Source organism: Pinus tabuliformis, chromosome 6 (genome assembly GCF_031772625.1).
Source record: "Pinus tabuliformis cultivar Carrire ecotype Pingquan chromosome 6, CPIR1, whole genome shotgun sequence".
Taxonomy (NCBI): domain Eukaryota; kingdom Viridiplantae; phylum Streptophyta; class Pinopsida; order Pinales; family Pinaceae; genus Pinus; species Pinus tabuliformis.
The window spans coordinates 205,543,147-205,558,877 of record NC_142292.1 but is presented as its reverse complement, the minus strand read 5'-3'; the positions used below and the strand labels follow the sequence as shown (position 1 = coordinate 205,558,877).

General features: G+C 39.7%; 1 protein-coding gene across 1 annotated transcript in view; it reads left to right on the top strand.

Annotated features, from left to right (window-relative positions):
- The window catches only part of ATMND1 (Mnd1 family protein), a 276,194-nt gene that overhangs the window by 90,194 nt on the left and 170,269 nt on the right, over window positions 1-15,731 (top strand). Inside the window, exon 3 of the mRNA XM_089370879.1 lies at window positions 14,623-14,739. Coding sequence (XP_089227005.1) covers window positions 14,623-14,739 — 117 coding nt within the window. The remainder of the gene's footprint in view (window positions 1-14,622; window positions 14,740-15,731) is intronic.

Genomic DNA, 15,731 nt, shown 5'->3' with positions numbered 1-15,731 from the left:
TGAAGGGGGGATTCCTATACTAGATCAGCATGTGGAATCTTCTTCTGAAGAACAATCTCCCCTGCATGACACTCCAACAACGGATGATGCTTTAAGTGATGTAATTGATAGAATTGGGAGACTCAATCTTGATTCAGACCCAACTCAATCAACAGAGCAGCCTGGACCATCTCAGAAAGGTCCCCCAAAATGGCTGACAAAGACACTTGAAAGTGTTCATCCTGATGAAATTGGAAAAACAGGAACCAGAAATACAAACCGACAAGATGGAGGTGATGTAGATAACTCTAATTCACCTGTTGATATGGATGTTACTTATGATTGTGAATTGAACTTGTCTACAGATTTTGAACCAACTTCCTTCAAAGAAGCTGCTTCTCATGATGAATGGAAAGAAGCGATGCAGAAGGAGTATGATGCCCTCATAAAGAATGGCACTTGGAAGCTGGTTGATCCTCCATTTGGAACCAAACCAATTGGCTGCAAGTGGGTCTACAAGAACAAGTACAAAGCTGATGGCTCACTTGACAAGCACAAAGCTAGGCTTGTGGCAAAAGGCTTTGCACAGAAGGAAGGGGTCGATTATGAGGAAACTTTTGCCCCCACAACAAAATGGGCAACCATCCGGACACTCTTTGCACTAGCTGCTCAGAACGGTTGGAAAGTCCATCAAATGGATGTAAAAACTGCATTCTTGAATGGAGATCTAAAAGAGAATGTTTTTATGTCCCAGCCTGAAGGATTTGCTGTGAAAGGATATGAACACAAAGTATGCAAACTTGTGAAGTCCTTGTATGGCCTCAAACAAGCACCATGAGCCTGGTATGAAAAACTAACTAAGCATCTTCTGAAACTCAACTTCAATCATTTTAATCTTGATGATGCAACTTTATTTGTCAAGAAAGTTGGCAAAACAGTTGTATATTTTGTGGTATATGTAGATGATCTTTTAATGACAGGGAACAATGAAAGCTATATTGCATCCATAAAGAAAGAATTAGGAAATTTTTTTGAAATGACTGATTTGGGCTATGTTCATTACTATCTTGGCATTGAAGTAACCCAACATCCAAAGTCCATATTTCTTTCTCAAAAGAAATACATTGGAGATTTGTTAAACATATTTGGCATGACAGAGTGCAATCCTCTTTGTACTCCAATGGAACAAAACTTGAAGCTCACATCTATTGAAGGAAAGGAATTTGAGGATGCAACAAAGTATAGATAGCTTGTAGGAAGTCTCATCTACCTCACTACTACCAGACCAGACATTTCATTTGCTGTTGGAGTCCTCTCCAGGTTTATGCAAAAGCCTTGTGAGGGACATTGGTCTGTTGCAAAAAGAGTTCTAAGGTACTTGAAGGGAACTCAAGACCTTGGAATCAAGTATACACAGGTGGACGACTTCAACTTGATTGGATACTCTGATTCAGACTTCGATGGAGACAAAGAAACTGGGGTATCTACTTCAGGATATGCTATGAGTCTTGGATCAGGAGTTGTCTCCTGGAGATCACGCAAACAATCAGTACCAGCAGATTCCACAACAGAAGCAGAATATGTGGCAGCAGCTGAAGCAACGAAAGAAATTGTGTGGCTCAGGAAAATTCTTGAAGATTTGCAGGTAAAACAAATACAATCAACTCCACTCATGATTGATAACACATCTGCAATAAAGTTGGCCAGGAACCCAAAGTTCCATGATCGTACTAAGCACATCAATACTAAATATCATCTGATCCGACATCATGTTGAGGCCAAAACAATCCATCTCCGTCATTGTTCCACAAACGAGCAAATTGCAGACATCTTCACCAAAGCGCTTGGAAGAGAAAAGCTTGAAAGATTCAGAACGATGCTTGGACTCACCAACATCCCTTCAGATTAAGGGGGGGAATGTTGACACCTAATCCGAAATGGATGGGTGAACTGGACAGTCATCAAGAAGATGAATTGATCCGTTGTATTTATGTATATAAATGTGAGTTAGCTAATGAATAAAATAATCAGTTTTCTCTCCCACTCATTCTGGAGTTACCCTGGCCTGACATATATTTTGGAGATTAAATATGTAAAGTGTTCCGGTATGAATTCAATTGGATATGAAAGTTCTAAGTAACGTACATAAAATGTCCAGTTAATAAAATTAACAACTTTTTTTAAAGTAGATATTGCATTATCCATGAATGAGTAAAACATAAATCTAAAATTCTGAATGGAATTTCCTTTTTATGTAAAATTTAAGATTGGAACTTTCTTGTAATTGAGAATTTACAAATGTATTTACGCATGTGTAATAAACGAGTCTGTAATTGTTTAATTTATTTTTAATGGCGCTAAAAAAAATGATATGCGTAGAATCGTAGATCATATTTGCTTATCGCATAATTTAGCAATCAGATTTAATCACGCTGTTCCAATATATTCTTTTATGTATATGTTTATTTTTCGGTTTAAAATATTGTCAAAACCTTTACTTTCAAATCTACAGGAAAAGTAAACTAGAAATGTATCAAGTATCTTAATGTTTATTATAAATTAATGCTTATTAAAATTTATTAGACATTTAATTTGTATAATTATAATTACATTAGTTTTAAATTGTGACAATGTAATGTATCCTAAAAATAAATATTTTAATATTTATACGGGTAAATAGATTTCAGTTATAAAATATGGAGGGTGAGTGTGGCCAAGGTGAGAGAGTTAACAGGTTTTTATTTTAAAGGAAAAGTGCAATTGTGTTGTCTTTAATTAAATATGTGCTTCTCTTTAAGCTTTACAGCTGTGTCCCGAAAATAGCGGTTTCGCTGTTCCTTTCAAGATGATTAGGTAAACAATAATACGTTATAATAAAATAATGATTAAATGAAAGATTCCTGCTTGATGATTCTAAAGGTCCCACACATTACAGCTTCCAAAATTGGCCGACTCGGTGTAGTTTGAATATAACACATGATTGAGTGAATGGCTTGCCATGTCTTTTCCAACTAAAGACTCTGAATCAATCCGATGAGTCATAGTCTTGTTATGTTGCGTGTTGGCTACGAAGCAACTTGTTAAATCCTATATACAAGTCATGGACACCCCATTATGTGAATTATAATCTATCCTGCGGTCACTATAATAATATAAAAAAATAAGTGGAAGGGTTTGCGTGGCGCTAGATATATGTATGGATTTAAGTTTAAATGGACATGACTAATGCCTGGTTGTCACAACTAATACCGTGCTGTTGGTTTATAACCAAATCGTATTACTCCTATTCCCTTCATTTATTTATATGTTCTCGTTTGGAGTTCTATTTATTTTTATTTTTATTTTTGTAAACAGTCAATGATGGGCCATGGCTATATCGGTTTTGATAAATAGTAAGAACCTAGAATAATGATCATACTCAGTAGTGATGAAGGGAACTGGTCGAAGTTCAGGGCTTAGAAGAAGACGTGTTGAGGACCTCTGGTATATTACTATTTCAGTCGATTGCAAGCAGTTCATTTATTTTTTAACCAGCTTTTTTAACATATATACGCAGAGTTTGCACTGAGTAAACAGGACAAAGAGTCTAAAAAACGTGTTTAGGAGGTCTTGATATCAGTCCTGAAACTGGGCACTCCCTTTTTGCAAAAGATCGATACCATCGACAACAGAGTTGTCCCGTTGCTAAACCAAAATAGCGGATGCCGTGGTTGCCTGGCAATACCGCTATCGAACATCCAAAAGAACGCACCATTGAGGTAGTCCCGATAATGGCGGCAGGAACCACCAATTCTCGTGACATACATCGACAACGTCAAGGCAAAGATACAGGATAAGGGGGGAATAGTTATCAAAACAGCTTCCCGAGGCTGTTGAAAGGTGGCAGGGCAGTCTGAACATTCCTCGTGTAGCAGACTCGCAAGGAACAGTTTCCTGGTGACAGAACTCATTACGGAGGGGTCTGAGAAAGCTGTGTCCTTTATCCTCAAGGACTGCTAGATACACATTGGACTGAACGAACTTGGAAGGTAGAATTGGGTAAAAAGCTAGATGGTCAGCTCAGTTAGGGCATCAATAGGTAGTAGGAGTATCTGAGGGCTTAGACCATGCTGTTAAATCATTTGTAAATTGGTTAAATTAATTCTGGGCACTGTATTATTGCTTAAATATTGATCACTGTTGTAAATACAGTATTGGACAGTTTAAATTGGATAGATAACTACTGTTGGTATAATAATCCTAGCAGCAGTTATAAAAATAAAATAGATGTGAACTAATTGATATGTGATATTACAGTTGAGTTTCATATTAGTTCTACACTATAAGGAGAGCCTAGAAGTTCCAGAAGAGTTCAAAACTGGCTCTGATATCAAATGTAAGAACTGTAAATAATTTAAACAACTATTCCCTGTAAACAGAATATGAAATAACAGAATATTATAGCCATTGCAGAAACAGTAAAGGCTTCTAAAATTAAACATCATGAGCCTATGATAAAAATTCTTGAGTTTTATAAATTTAACTGACAGAACCAATGAGAGTACTTACCTGTAATCCTACAGTTGATGATGCCTCAAACTGCTCCTGCTTCGGTTACCAAAAGACCGAAACCACCTAGCCAAACTGAGCAGAACCTCGCTTACTCAATCCAGTAAGCTTCTCAGTTGAAGCAGATTGTTCCCCCGTGCCCAGAAACCTCATAACAAGCAAGGCTCAATTGTTTCTCATGAACTCTGTGTGCCAATTTTTCCTCCTGTCTCCTGCCCCTCAAAATTGTTCTCTGCTCCTTATATGCTGTGTTTCTTGGCGGTGGTCGCTCCCTCCACCTGCAACCCACTGCTTCACCTTCTTGTGACACCCTTCCCATGTCACGTGATATAAATATATATTTCTCTTTTTTTTTTTAAAGTATATTGATTTTTTTGATTTAATTTCCTTTTGTTTGTTTTTAATATAATACTTTATCTTTAATTTATTTTTATTATTTTATTAACTGATTAATATAATTTATTAATATTAATATAATTTTTATTTATTTATTTTATAGATAGGCCGTTACAGCTGCACTGCAACTCAGTTACTGAGAAGTAAGTAATTGATCCTCCCAACTCTGACATCTTCGTCAGGCTAGAAACACTACCTATGCTAAAGCTCCCTCTGTCGCTAACAAGTGCTCCCTCTACTGACCTCTGCGCTGCTGCAACAACTCCATGCATCTCGCACTGCTGCCTCACGCTGTCCCGGGACTCCTGCATTGTAGCACTCTTTGTCGCCCCATTCGCATCCGTCTCTACCGACATCCGCCAGTCCTGCTACTTCTCTTCGGGGCTCCTGTAGCAAAGGTATAATCCAAGAGGTTGGGTACCTCAAGGATCCTGCCTCTCATCGCCTGTAGTCTGTCTGACTACAGTTTGATGTCTCCCCACTTTCTCTCAAGTGGCACATGAGCACTCATGGCACAATCGTCATTTGTCTCCACTTCTTCTCCGCCCTCCTGGCGCTGCCTTGGTCCTAGAGGCCTCTCCCTTGCTCTTCTTCCTCGGACACTGGTTCGCATAGTGACCCAGTTTCCCACAGTGGAAGCATTTGACCCTGGAGAGGTCCTTCTTCTTCTGTTTCTCCTGCTTTCCCACAGATGTTAGGGCAGCATCCTCCTCTTCCTCCTTCTTGATTCTGACCCCCTTGCCGCTGCTTCCCACCTTGGTCAGCTGTCTAATCTCTTCTTGACGAAGCGCCGCCCACAGTTCCTCCCAATCCGGAAGGCTCGCCCTGCCTAATAAGCTCTGGACAAATACCTCCCAATCCTCTGAGACTACGTTCAATGTGGTCCTCACCAACATCTCCTCATTCGGCGTGGCCCCTATGGAAGTCAGCTTGTCCTGGATCTTTGTCAATCGCCCGAGGACTATATCTATCTGCTCTCCTCTCTGCATCTAGTATGACCACAACTGATATTCTAGAAGCGTCTTCCTCTGCAAGGAAGTATGATGATACAACTTCTTCAGGGCATCCCACGTCTCATTTGCCGTACTGTTCTCGGCAATATGTGGTACCACATGATCCTTGACCCCATCAAGAATGATGCACTTAGCCCTGGTCATTGCCTCCTCGTACTTCTCATTTTCAGCCGGGTCAACTGTGATCGCTATCGTTTTCAAGGCAAAGTGTTTGATGCGATACCTATCTAGAATGAACAAGATCCCACCTTCCAAACTATGAAGTTCGAAGCTCCGTCCAGTCTATCCTGATCTCTTAGCCCATTCACTGCCATTTCGCTGCTCCTCTTTCGACTCTTTCGAGTCTCTCTACTTCCCTCCTGGAAGTCCTCTGATCGACTCCTGTTGAGTCTCTCAACTTCCCGTCTGGAAGTTCTCAGTTTGACTCCCTCTGAGCCTCGATTTCCCTTCTGGAAATCCCTCTGCCAATGTCGAGATGCCCCACTCCGATCGTTTGTGCAGTTGCACCACTGATCTGGATTTCTTGGCTAGAAATCCTCAGCAGCAACTCCCTCCTGCTTGGTCTTGCCTTGTTAGGTACTATTCTGACCACGATACCCCACCAGCTTCGCTCCGCAACTTACCCATAGCTACCTATGCCCCAACAATCTGAAGGTTAGAGCCTCTAGGCTCTGCGCAATCCCGACAACGGCAAAATCTACACCTCCTGGCCACAGTGTCGATCCTTCCTGACTGAGAAAGATGACTAGGCACTGTGTAGGTCAAGTCTGCTCCTCTCTGCCTCAGCACTAGTCCTTCTCCTGGCTTGAACTGATGATGCAGGCTCTCTGTGTCACCCCTTCCTTGCTGCTTTCTGCTAGGAACAACTTCTGTCACTCGGGACAGCTGTTTCTGCTGTTGCTGCTTTGCTCGGCTGATGCCTTAAGTTATCCTGTGATTTGCAACCACGCTCTGATATCATGTTGGAATTTCTAAGTTTAACTCGTTAGAAATTCTTCCTGTACTATCTGATTTATTTCTTCCTACTTGTTCAACTACCTAACAAGTTATTTACCATGTAAATACTGAAAATAAATACAAGTACAATATCAACACATACTGGATCATCAACTGAAGGAAAAACAAGCACACAAGTGACACCGTTGTTTTTGGACTAATGTCCCTGGAAAAACCCAATGCGGGAAAATCGGTGCAACTATTTAGAGGGTTTTATTATTATGTAGTTTCAGAATACAACCTAGGTGCCAGAAAGGGCTCACCCAACAGAGAATGCCCTCGGCAGTAGTACCTCTCAGTCGAAGACATATATTCCGGCTAAATCATCGAATGAACGATCCCACAACAACAATGCAACGTCTGTTGCTCTGAGTCACTTTGATAGGGACTGCGTCACCCTATCCGGCTCTCCAGCTCCCAGTCTGTCCCATGAAAAATCTCCCAGTGCTGCCTCTAGGCCCAGCGTCAGCATCTCTAGCCCAACGTCAGCCTCTTTGGCCCAGTGTTGGCCTCTATGGGCTCTGCGTCAACCTCTGGAGCCTCTGCGTCTCACAAGCTGGCCCTCTCTGACTCTGCGCAGCTCCTGACTGCCTCTGCGTGGCCTTTGGTTGCCTCTAGCTGGCTCTACGTCAACCTCTTCTGGCTTTTGCGCTGATCCCTCTGGTACTAACTTTGCCTCTTTGCTATGTATTCACTGCCCCTCAGCTGCAACTTAGGTCACTCACTCAATTTCCTCAGCAAACCCTGCCCCAGAAAATTGAGTTCTTGATTTCTCTTGGTGTATTCTCTAACTGACCCTCAAGCCTCCTCTTATACTTTTCTCGTTGGTCCATCAATGACCGAGATTAAATCTCTAATCAACGGGTAAGATTAGATTTGGCATGATCCATGACTTTTGGACCCTTCTAACCCTATTTTATTTTAATACTCATTAATATTTTATTTTTCCTAAGTTTATACATAGGAACTCTATTAAAAATATTAATTATTTTAATATCTTCCAAACTGGTTAGATTCTGCCCAAACTATTTTCGGGTCTTGGAAATCCCATGTGCTTTAGCCTCTCCACCAATTTTTGTGGCTAGAGCACATCCGATGCTACCCCAAATCAACATTTTATGATAGAATGACAAGTGTATATGGGTGGTAACCCATGTGGGTACAATTTCCCACAAAAATCTGCACCAAATATTCTCCCAAATCCTCCCAAATGTGCATTAACTTCACAAATTGGAATTTCCAAGTAAGCAACTTTCTCCTTTAATGCCATAAATTCGGTTTTCTTTGAACACATGTCATTTCCTTGATTTTAGGAGTCCACATCAACTTGGGACTTCATTTTAACTCTCCCATAATTTTCCACCTCATTTCCACAACATTTAGCATGTGTGGATATTTATTTTTGTCCATTTATTTAATTTTTGGCTTAATTAATTGCCTGATTTCCCACTAAACTTAGGAAACGTGGGTTTTGACGGTCCAAAACACATTATTAACCCTTCAAAGTGTATTATAATAGAAAGTTGAGGGTGAGAGGTTTAATTTTGATTACTCATACTCCATACAAATTCTCTAGACTACACTTATTACAATTTAAATACAATTTTATTTGCAATTTTTGACCTGTGAGAAATCTAAAAAATTAAAAAATGACTACCTAGACCTAACCAAATTCCACAAAATTTTTTGTGTGATCTAGTATGGTAATATACATCGACTCTAGACACTAAGATGTGTTAGGGGCTCAACCTTGAAACCGTCACCCCGAATTTGGGGTAAAAAGTGAGTGAAAAAACCTAGAAAATTATCCGCCTCTGAAAAAGAAAGGATAATTAACCAGATAAAAAAAACACTCCAAGGTGTACTCATTTGCTGATCGAGTCCCAACATCTTAGGCCTGTTACATACTCAAAACTCATCATTACTAGTATCACTTATTACAATTCCCCGCAGGGTGTGGAATTTGGGTATAAGAAAGATGATGAGAAAATAGAAGTAGAGTTAAAAAACTCTGTTGACTGATGATATCTGATGGTACAAGTGTCCTCTGGATCATCCTTGGGCATGGAGTCTTCATATAATCATCAGGTGCCACTCTAGTGGTCAACAAGTATCATAGCACAGGTTGAAGCCGGAGAGATTCGTTGCAGGTTGGAAGAAGGAGCTTCAAAGATCTGCGTAAGCAAATGTTCGAAACCCTAGGGGCTGCACAGTCCCTTTGGCCAAGAGGGTCAATTTTTGAGGAAAAGTTTATATCTCTGGGAGAGTCAACAAAGAATAAATTTTCTAGATCAAAGATTACTAGAGGCAGAGGGAGAAATAGTATTTTCCTTGCAGAGCAGATCTTCAGCTAGGACGTAGTTATTTTGCAGTAGTTTGCTGGTGGAGAATAGCGTCAGGAGGAAGGAAGAGCACACCCTGAGGGTATTCTTTCCTCAGGGAACTTCTACTCCAAAAGTTCTTTTTTTCACTACAGAGCAGCAGTAGTTGTGAGCAAATTTGCCCACTCTAGCAGGGAGTGCGTAGAGCCAGTCAGCAACAGAGCAGAGGAGAAGAGGAGTTGACCTTTTGCAGAAATGGCATCAGCAGGGTTGAGATATCAGGACCGGTTGGACGAAGCCTCCAACTACGTGATCTGGAAGCCAAGAATTTCCTTTCTTCTAGATGAATATGATCTCAAAGACTACATCGATAACATGGTAAATGTACCCACAGATACCAATCAGATGAAGACCTACAAGAAGGAGATGGAGAAAGCAAAGAGGCTGATTCTCGATTGGGTTCGAGATCACGTGGTGTCTCACATAGCTGGAAATACTGCCAAGAAGATGTGAGAAGCTCTCGTTACGCTATACCAGGGATCTTCCAAGCAACGGAAGATGTATCTTGAGCAGCTGAGATGTACAAGGATGCAGAAAGGGGAGCACATAGACCCCTTCGTCACTAGGATTCAGGATGTCCGAGACCAACTGTCTTAGTAGGGTCAGTGCCCCACCCTACAAAATTGGTGCGGTTAGCTCTAAACATCATTTTCGAAGACTGGCAAGTCTCTGTCCAGAGTATTCTGGGCAGAGACAAGTTTCGAGAGTGTGATCGAATGTGGGTTGATCTGCAGCAGGAGGAGATGAGGCGAGATTTGGTGAAGAGCACCATCGGTGGTAGGAGAAGCAGCAGTGGGATGAAGTAATTGAAGGAAGAGGAGAATGTGGCCCTCGCATTAAAGGGGCAACAAGAGCAGCGCAGGAGGAAGAAGGACCTTTCCAAGGTCAAATGCTTCAGATGTGGTGAGGTTGGCCACTATAACACCTAGTGTCGTCTCAGGAAGAAGGGCAAGGAGGAGAAGTAGGACCAGGCAACAACTCATGTGAAGATCGACAGCCTGCCCTTCAGATTGAAGGAAGAGTTTGCCATGATCATCAATATACTCTAGGAGTGAGGTGGGGTGATTTGGTTTTGTAAACCCAGAGAGCTACAGGATGGTAGGATTCTTGAGGAGGTCCACCTCTTGAATCAAAACCTTGCTACGAGAGCCCACAGTATTTCAGTAGCAGGATGGATCAGTGGCAGATGGTGCAGTGAGATACAAGAGTGACAGATGTAGTGGCTAGTAGCAGTGAGAAACTGGTCAACGTAGTGCAGAGTTGGAAGCAGTGCAACTGACACAAAGCAGAGTTAGCAACAATGCAGAGGCTTCAGTGACAGCACAGAGACTAGCAACAATTAGAGACTTAGGGAGATAGATGCATCGTACTGATCATAGTTGATTTAGTATTTTGGATTCTTTTTAGTTGCAGTTGTTGTAGTTGTAGCAACAATAGATGGAGAGGGAGTTGCAGTGCAGATGTAGTGTTGGCAACAATTCAGCAGGGCCAGCAACAACACAGATGCAGCGTATATCAGAGTTGCACAGTAGCGGTTAGGCAGCAACACAGATGCAACATATATTGGAGTTGCGTAGTAGTGGTTAGGTAGCAACAACCAGACATCAACAACGTGACAGGAGGTGGTGCAGAGATAGGGTGCTGCTTCAGTGGGTTGCAACACTAGAACACATTCCTCACTAAGGGGGATTGTTAGTTTTTGTAGCATCGGATGTGTTCTAGCCACGTAATTTGGTGGAAAGGCTAGAATACATGTATTCTCCAAAAACCAGAAATCGTTTCTAGAAAGTACACCTAGAGACGACTTAATTAAAATAATTAATCAATTTTTAATATTTCCTAAGTCTAAACTTAGGAAATATGATTAATTAAAGGGTATTAATTAAGTCATGGTGAGAATCTTCTAGAAAAAGACTCGGATCGAGTTTTAGTTAATCTTAGTCATCGATTAAGTTTTAATCATGGCTGTTGATGTCCAACGAGAGATTATAAGCATAAACTCGATGGGGCTTGGAGAAAACACACCTGCAGTTCCATTTCACTGGTAAATCGATTTCCAGAGTAGCAACTCTGAGTTGCTGGAGAGAGAGCGAGTGAGATTGAAGCAGTGAGAGAGGGGCAGGGATAGTAAGGCCGGAGGAATATTTTTTGATCTGGTGAGTGCATTTGCAGAGAGGCAGTAAGTGCCATAGAGAGGCAGGGCAGTGCTTAAGAGGGGATTTCGTATTTTGCTCGGGAGAAGCAGTGATTCAGTGCTAGAAGCTGGAGAGAGTTTGGAGGCCAGGAGGATCCATCTTCCAGACAACAACTGATCAGATAGTGAGAGGGAGAGCAATTCCGATTTGTGAGGATGCAGTACTGTGTAGGCTGACACAGTGACTATGTAGAGGCAACAAAGAGTAGCTCAACTTGAGCCAAGGTTAGTGTCGGATCGCCTATGGGAGTGAGAATTTTTTCTCACTAGATTTATTTTCAATCATTTCTCTGTATGGATTGTAAGATTTGAGCATCCATAGTCTTGTACTCAGATTTACTATTGCATAATATTAAAAACCTCAACTGTTGCACCGGTTTTCCCAAGCTGGGTTTTTTCGGGGACTTAGTCCAAAAATAACTGTATTTGTGTGTGTGTGTGCATCTATTCTTCCAACATTTTTATTTCTTCCGCATTATTTAGTTTGTGAAGGTTCCAGTGTATTTGTTTCGATATTTGCCATAGCACACAACAAATAATTTGTTTAATTAAATTAACAAATAGAAGAAATAACATCAATTGCTACAATAGGATTCCGGGTTTCAGAATTTTCACAGCCCCCATCTTCCACTAGCAAATCGATTTTTCTCTCTTCTCCTAAGTCAAATATGCCAAAATGTGTCTCAACCAGTGTTGCACGAAACGTCCCCCCCCAAGGATCCAAACTAGGAACCGCGACCCGTATGGATCCGTGGGGGATCCGCCGTTGGATCCGTGATTCGGAATTTTGGACCGCAGATCAGGCCGGCGAGGACGGTTCCTGGAAATTCGGAACCGTGCCAGCCCGATCCGTGGTTCTGAATTTTTGAACTGCGGATGCGACGACAGATCCTCCTCGGATCCACGGCGGATCGGGCACAGATCCCAAGCAGATCCGAAGGGAGATAGGCGGTTCCACAAGGTTTCATAGGGTTCTAAATATTTTATTTTATTTTTTCTTTGACTTAAGTTGGGTTGGGGCTTCTCAGACGCTCCCAAGGTGCTCCCTTGATGCTCCTTAGATGCTCCCTCATGGTAATGTTAAATTCTTAAAGTAAAAGTGACATTCTCCTTTATTTTTCATTTTCATCCTTTTACTTAAATTTTTAACATTACCATGAAATGACTCCGGATGTTTGAGAGTGGTTCCAGCCTCATTGGACTTCATGTGGAGAAAATATAATTTCATATCCTATTCAAAATTCAGTAGACTTAACAGTGTTCAGGAATTCAGGATCAATGGGATTGTGGCATTTCATTAGATTATATCATGTATGAAGGTATGTGATTAGAATTTAATCAAGAGCACCAAGCCCTATATGTACCCTAGTGTTGGTGGTGTTAATTGTTGAACTCCTTTGTCATGCCCTTAGCAAAAAATTACCTTTCAATCAAGTCAAAATCATCGATCAAGCATGTTAAGCTTTTTCTACCATATTTTAAGTCTTAGATTAGATAGTTTGATAAAAAATGGGCAATGTTGACTAATATCCGTAGACAATCGAGGTAGAGGCAAAGGCTAGACAAGAGGAGAAGAATCTAGATTCTAGATGGTTGATGCTCGAATACTTAATCATTAATGTACAATGGATGCCATATCTATCTTGATTTATGTAAAAATATGCATGCTTCCATATCTTCTACAACTAATTTGGTATTTTGGATGTTTTTTTTAATATAAATGCAAATATATATATATATATATATATATAGTAGACGCTTCCGAGATGCTTCGCTTCCTAGATTTTTGAGAAATGACGCTTCCACGTCCCCGCTTCCAAAAAAGTCCCTGCTTCGTGCAACATTGGTCTCGACACCAAAATTGCAAAAATAGCTATACTTAGCAAAATTTATGAGCTTGGGGATCTCACAAATTAGCAACATCTTTTCTTAGCTACAATAGACAAACATTTTCAGAATTCCAGGATTGGCAGGATTGCAATTTCCACTGGATTCTTTCATGTATGAGGGTATGGAATTGACATTTAATGAAGAACACCAAGTCCTCTAGGTACCTCGATGATGGTGACATTGATTGTTGAAGTCCTCTATGACAACCCTAGTAAACATGTACCCTTCACTCAAGCAAAATCATTGACTAGGCATGTTAAGCTTTTTGTATCTTATTTTAATGTTTAGAGGGTGATATTTATGACAAGTTTCCCAATATAGGCAATGATTTTGATGTTATGTAGCTATTTGTTGTATTATGATTTTTTTTTGGACTTTGAAGTTTGGAGGCATTTAGAGCCTCTTTGATGATATATTTGGTCAAAAGATGGATTTCACTCTGTGTTATTTTGGTTTTATGCATCGTTGCTATATACATGAGAAACTTTACGTATTTGTGTATAATGGTTTGGATTTATATGGATGCACATGAATATATATGGTTTTTTGAATATTTGAATATTTTACATATTTTTTGGTTAGCCAGTCTTTTGGTTATGATCTAGGTCAAGTTTTTGGGGTTGACCAGTCCAGTTTTGATAACATTGTTGAGGATGCTGTGACCATTTTCCATTAAGCAAGCAAGGGGAAATTTGTTGTTTTCATTGCCACGATTGATCTCATGAGATAAATTTATATTTGTTTTGTTGTGATTTTGTAACATCTTGTCAAAACTTATAACTTAGGACAGATATCATATCTCAGTATCGATATCTGATTTACCACAGGAGATTTTATACATCTTATATATCAATTTTATTTTTATGTTTCAGTAGCAATGTGCTTTTTTAATATCGATGCTGCTTTATAAGTTCAAAAAGTTGGAAAAATGATTATTTTTGTACTTTTAAAAGTTTCTCTATAATTTCTGATAACTTCCCTGATAATGCTGATCATTTATATTTCGCGCCCCCAACAATAAATTCCCAATGATGATAAATGTAACATTGATTTTATTGCATGTGTTGAAGTGGTTGTAGGATAGCCTTTGGTTTGTGCCTTTTCACATGTTGCATATGTAGTTAGTTTTTTGCTATCATAGATTTTTGTTTCTGATATTTGAATTTTGTAAAATAATTGTTTGGTGTATGATTGCATTGAATTGACATTTTTATGAACTTTTCAGCTCAAGGAACTTGAAAAATTGGGGCCAAGGAAAGGAGTCGTCAGCCAAACAGTAAAGGATGTTGTCCAAAGTTTAGTGGATGATGATCTTGTATCCAAGGACAAGATTGGCACTTCTGTGAGTTACATCTAAGTTAAAGCTTTTAATAGTTTGTTATTTTTGTAGGTCATATCTAGAGCCAAGGACCATTAGATTCTTGATTGGCGTTTTTCTTTTCATGAATTTTTTAATATTTGTTTCTTGTTAGCCCTTAACTAAAAGCATAAACTTCAATTTCTTATTTTTCTTTGGTTTCTAGAAAACTAACTTCCATTATTAAAACAGCATGTATCGTGACAATCAAAAGTTAGGTATCATATAGTTATAGCCATAGTCATTACACCCAAAACAAACCTCATCTTTTTGTGGGGGAGGGTGAGGGGGAAGGTTAATAAATAAAAGTGATGTCTGTGGTTTTTATTTTTATTTTTAATATCTTATTAAAAATGTTTGCTCCACAATGCAACAACAATGCATGAAAGAAAATCCAATAGGCCTGTTACCCATCATATGGTATGAGGTGATTTCCAGATGCTTCTCACATATTATTATTGCTATCCATTTGGCTTTGGGGATATGTGGAGGGATATTTTATATACACACTATTTCTTGGCATTACCTTTGTGTATATTCAATTATCTTTATGGTAATGTAATTACTAACTATTGCTCAATGGTGTTAGTTTTTGTAGCATCGAATGTGTTCTAGCTTTGAAATTTTGTGGAGAGGCTAGAATGCATGAGATTTCCAAACACAAATTGTTTCTAGAAATTCCACTTAGAAATGACTTAATTAGGTTATTAGTCAATTTTTAAATATTTTTTAAGTCTAAACTTAGGGAATATGACTAATTAATAAGAATTAATTAAGTTAAGATGTGAATGTTCTAGAAACTCACACAGATCGACTTCAAGTTAATCCTAGCCATCGATTAAGATCTAATCTTGGCCCTTGAAGTCTCAACAGAGGATTATAAGAAGAAGTCGCTGGGGCTTGGAGAAATCACTTGAGCAGTTCGATTTCATGTGCAGAACAATTTCCTGAGTAGCAACAATCAGTTGCCGGAGAGA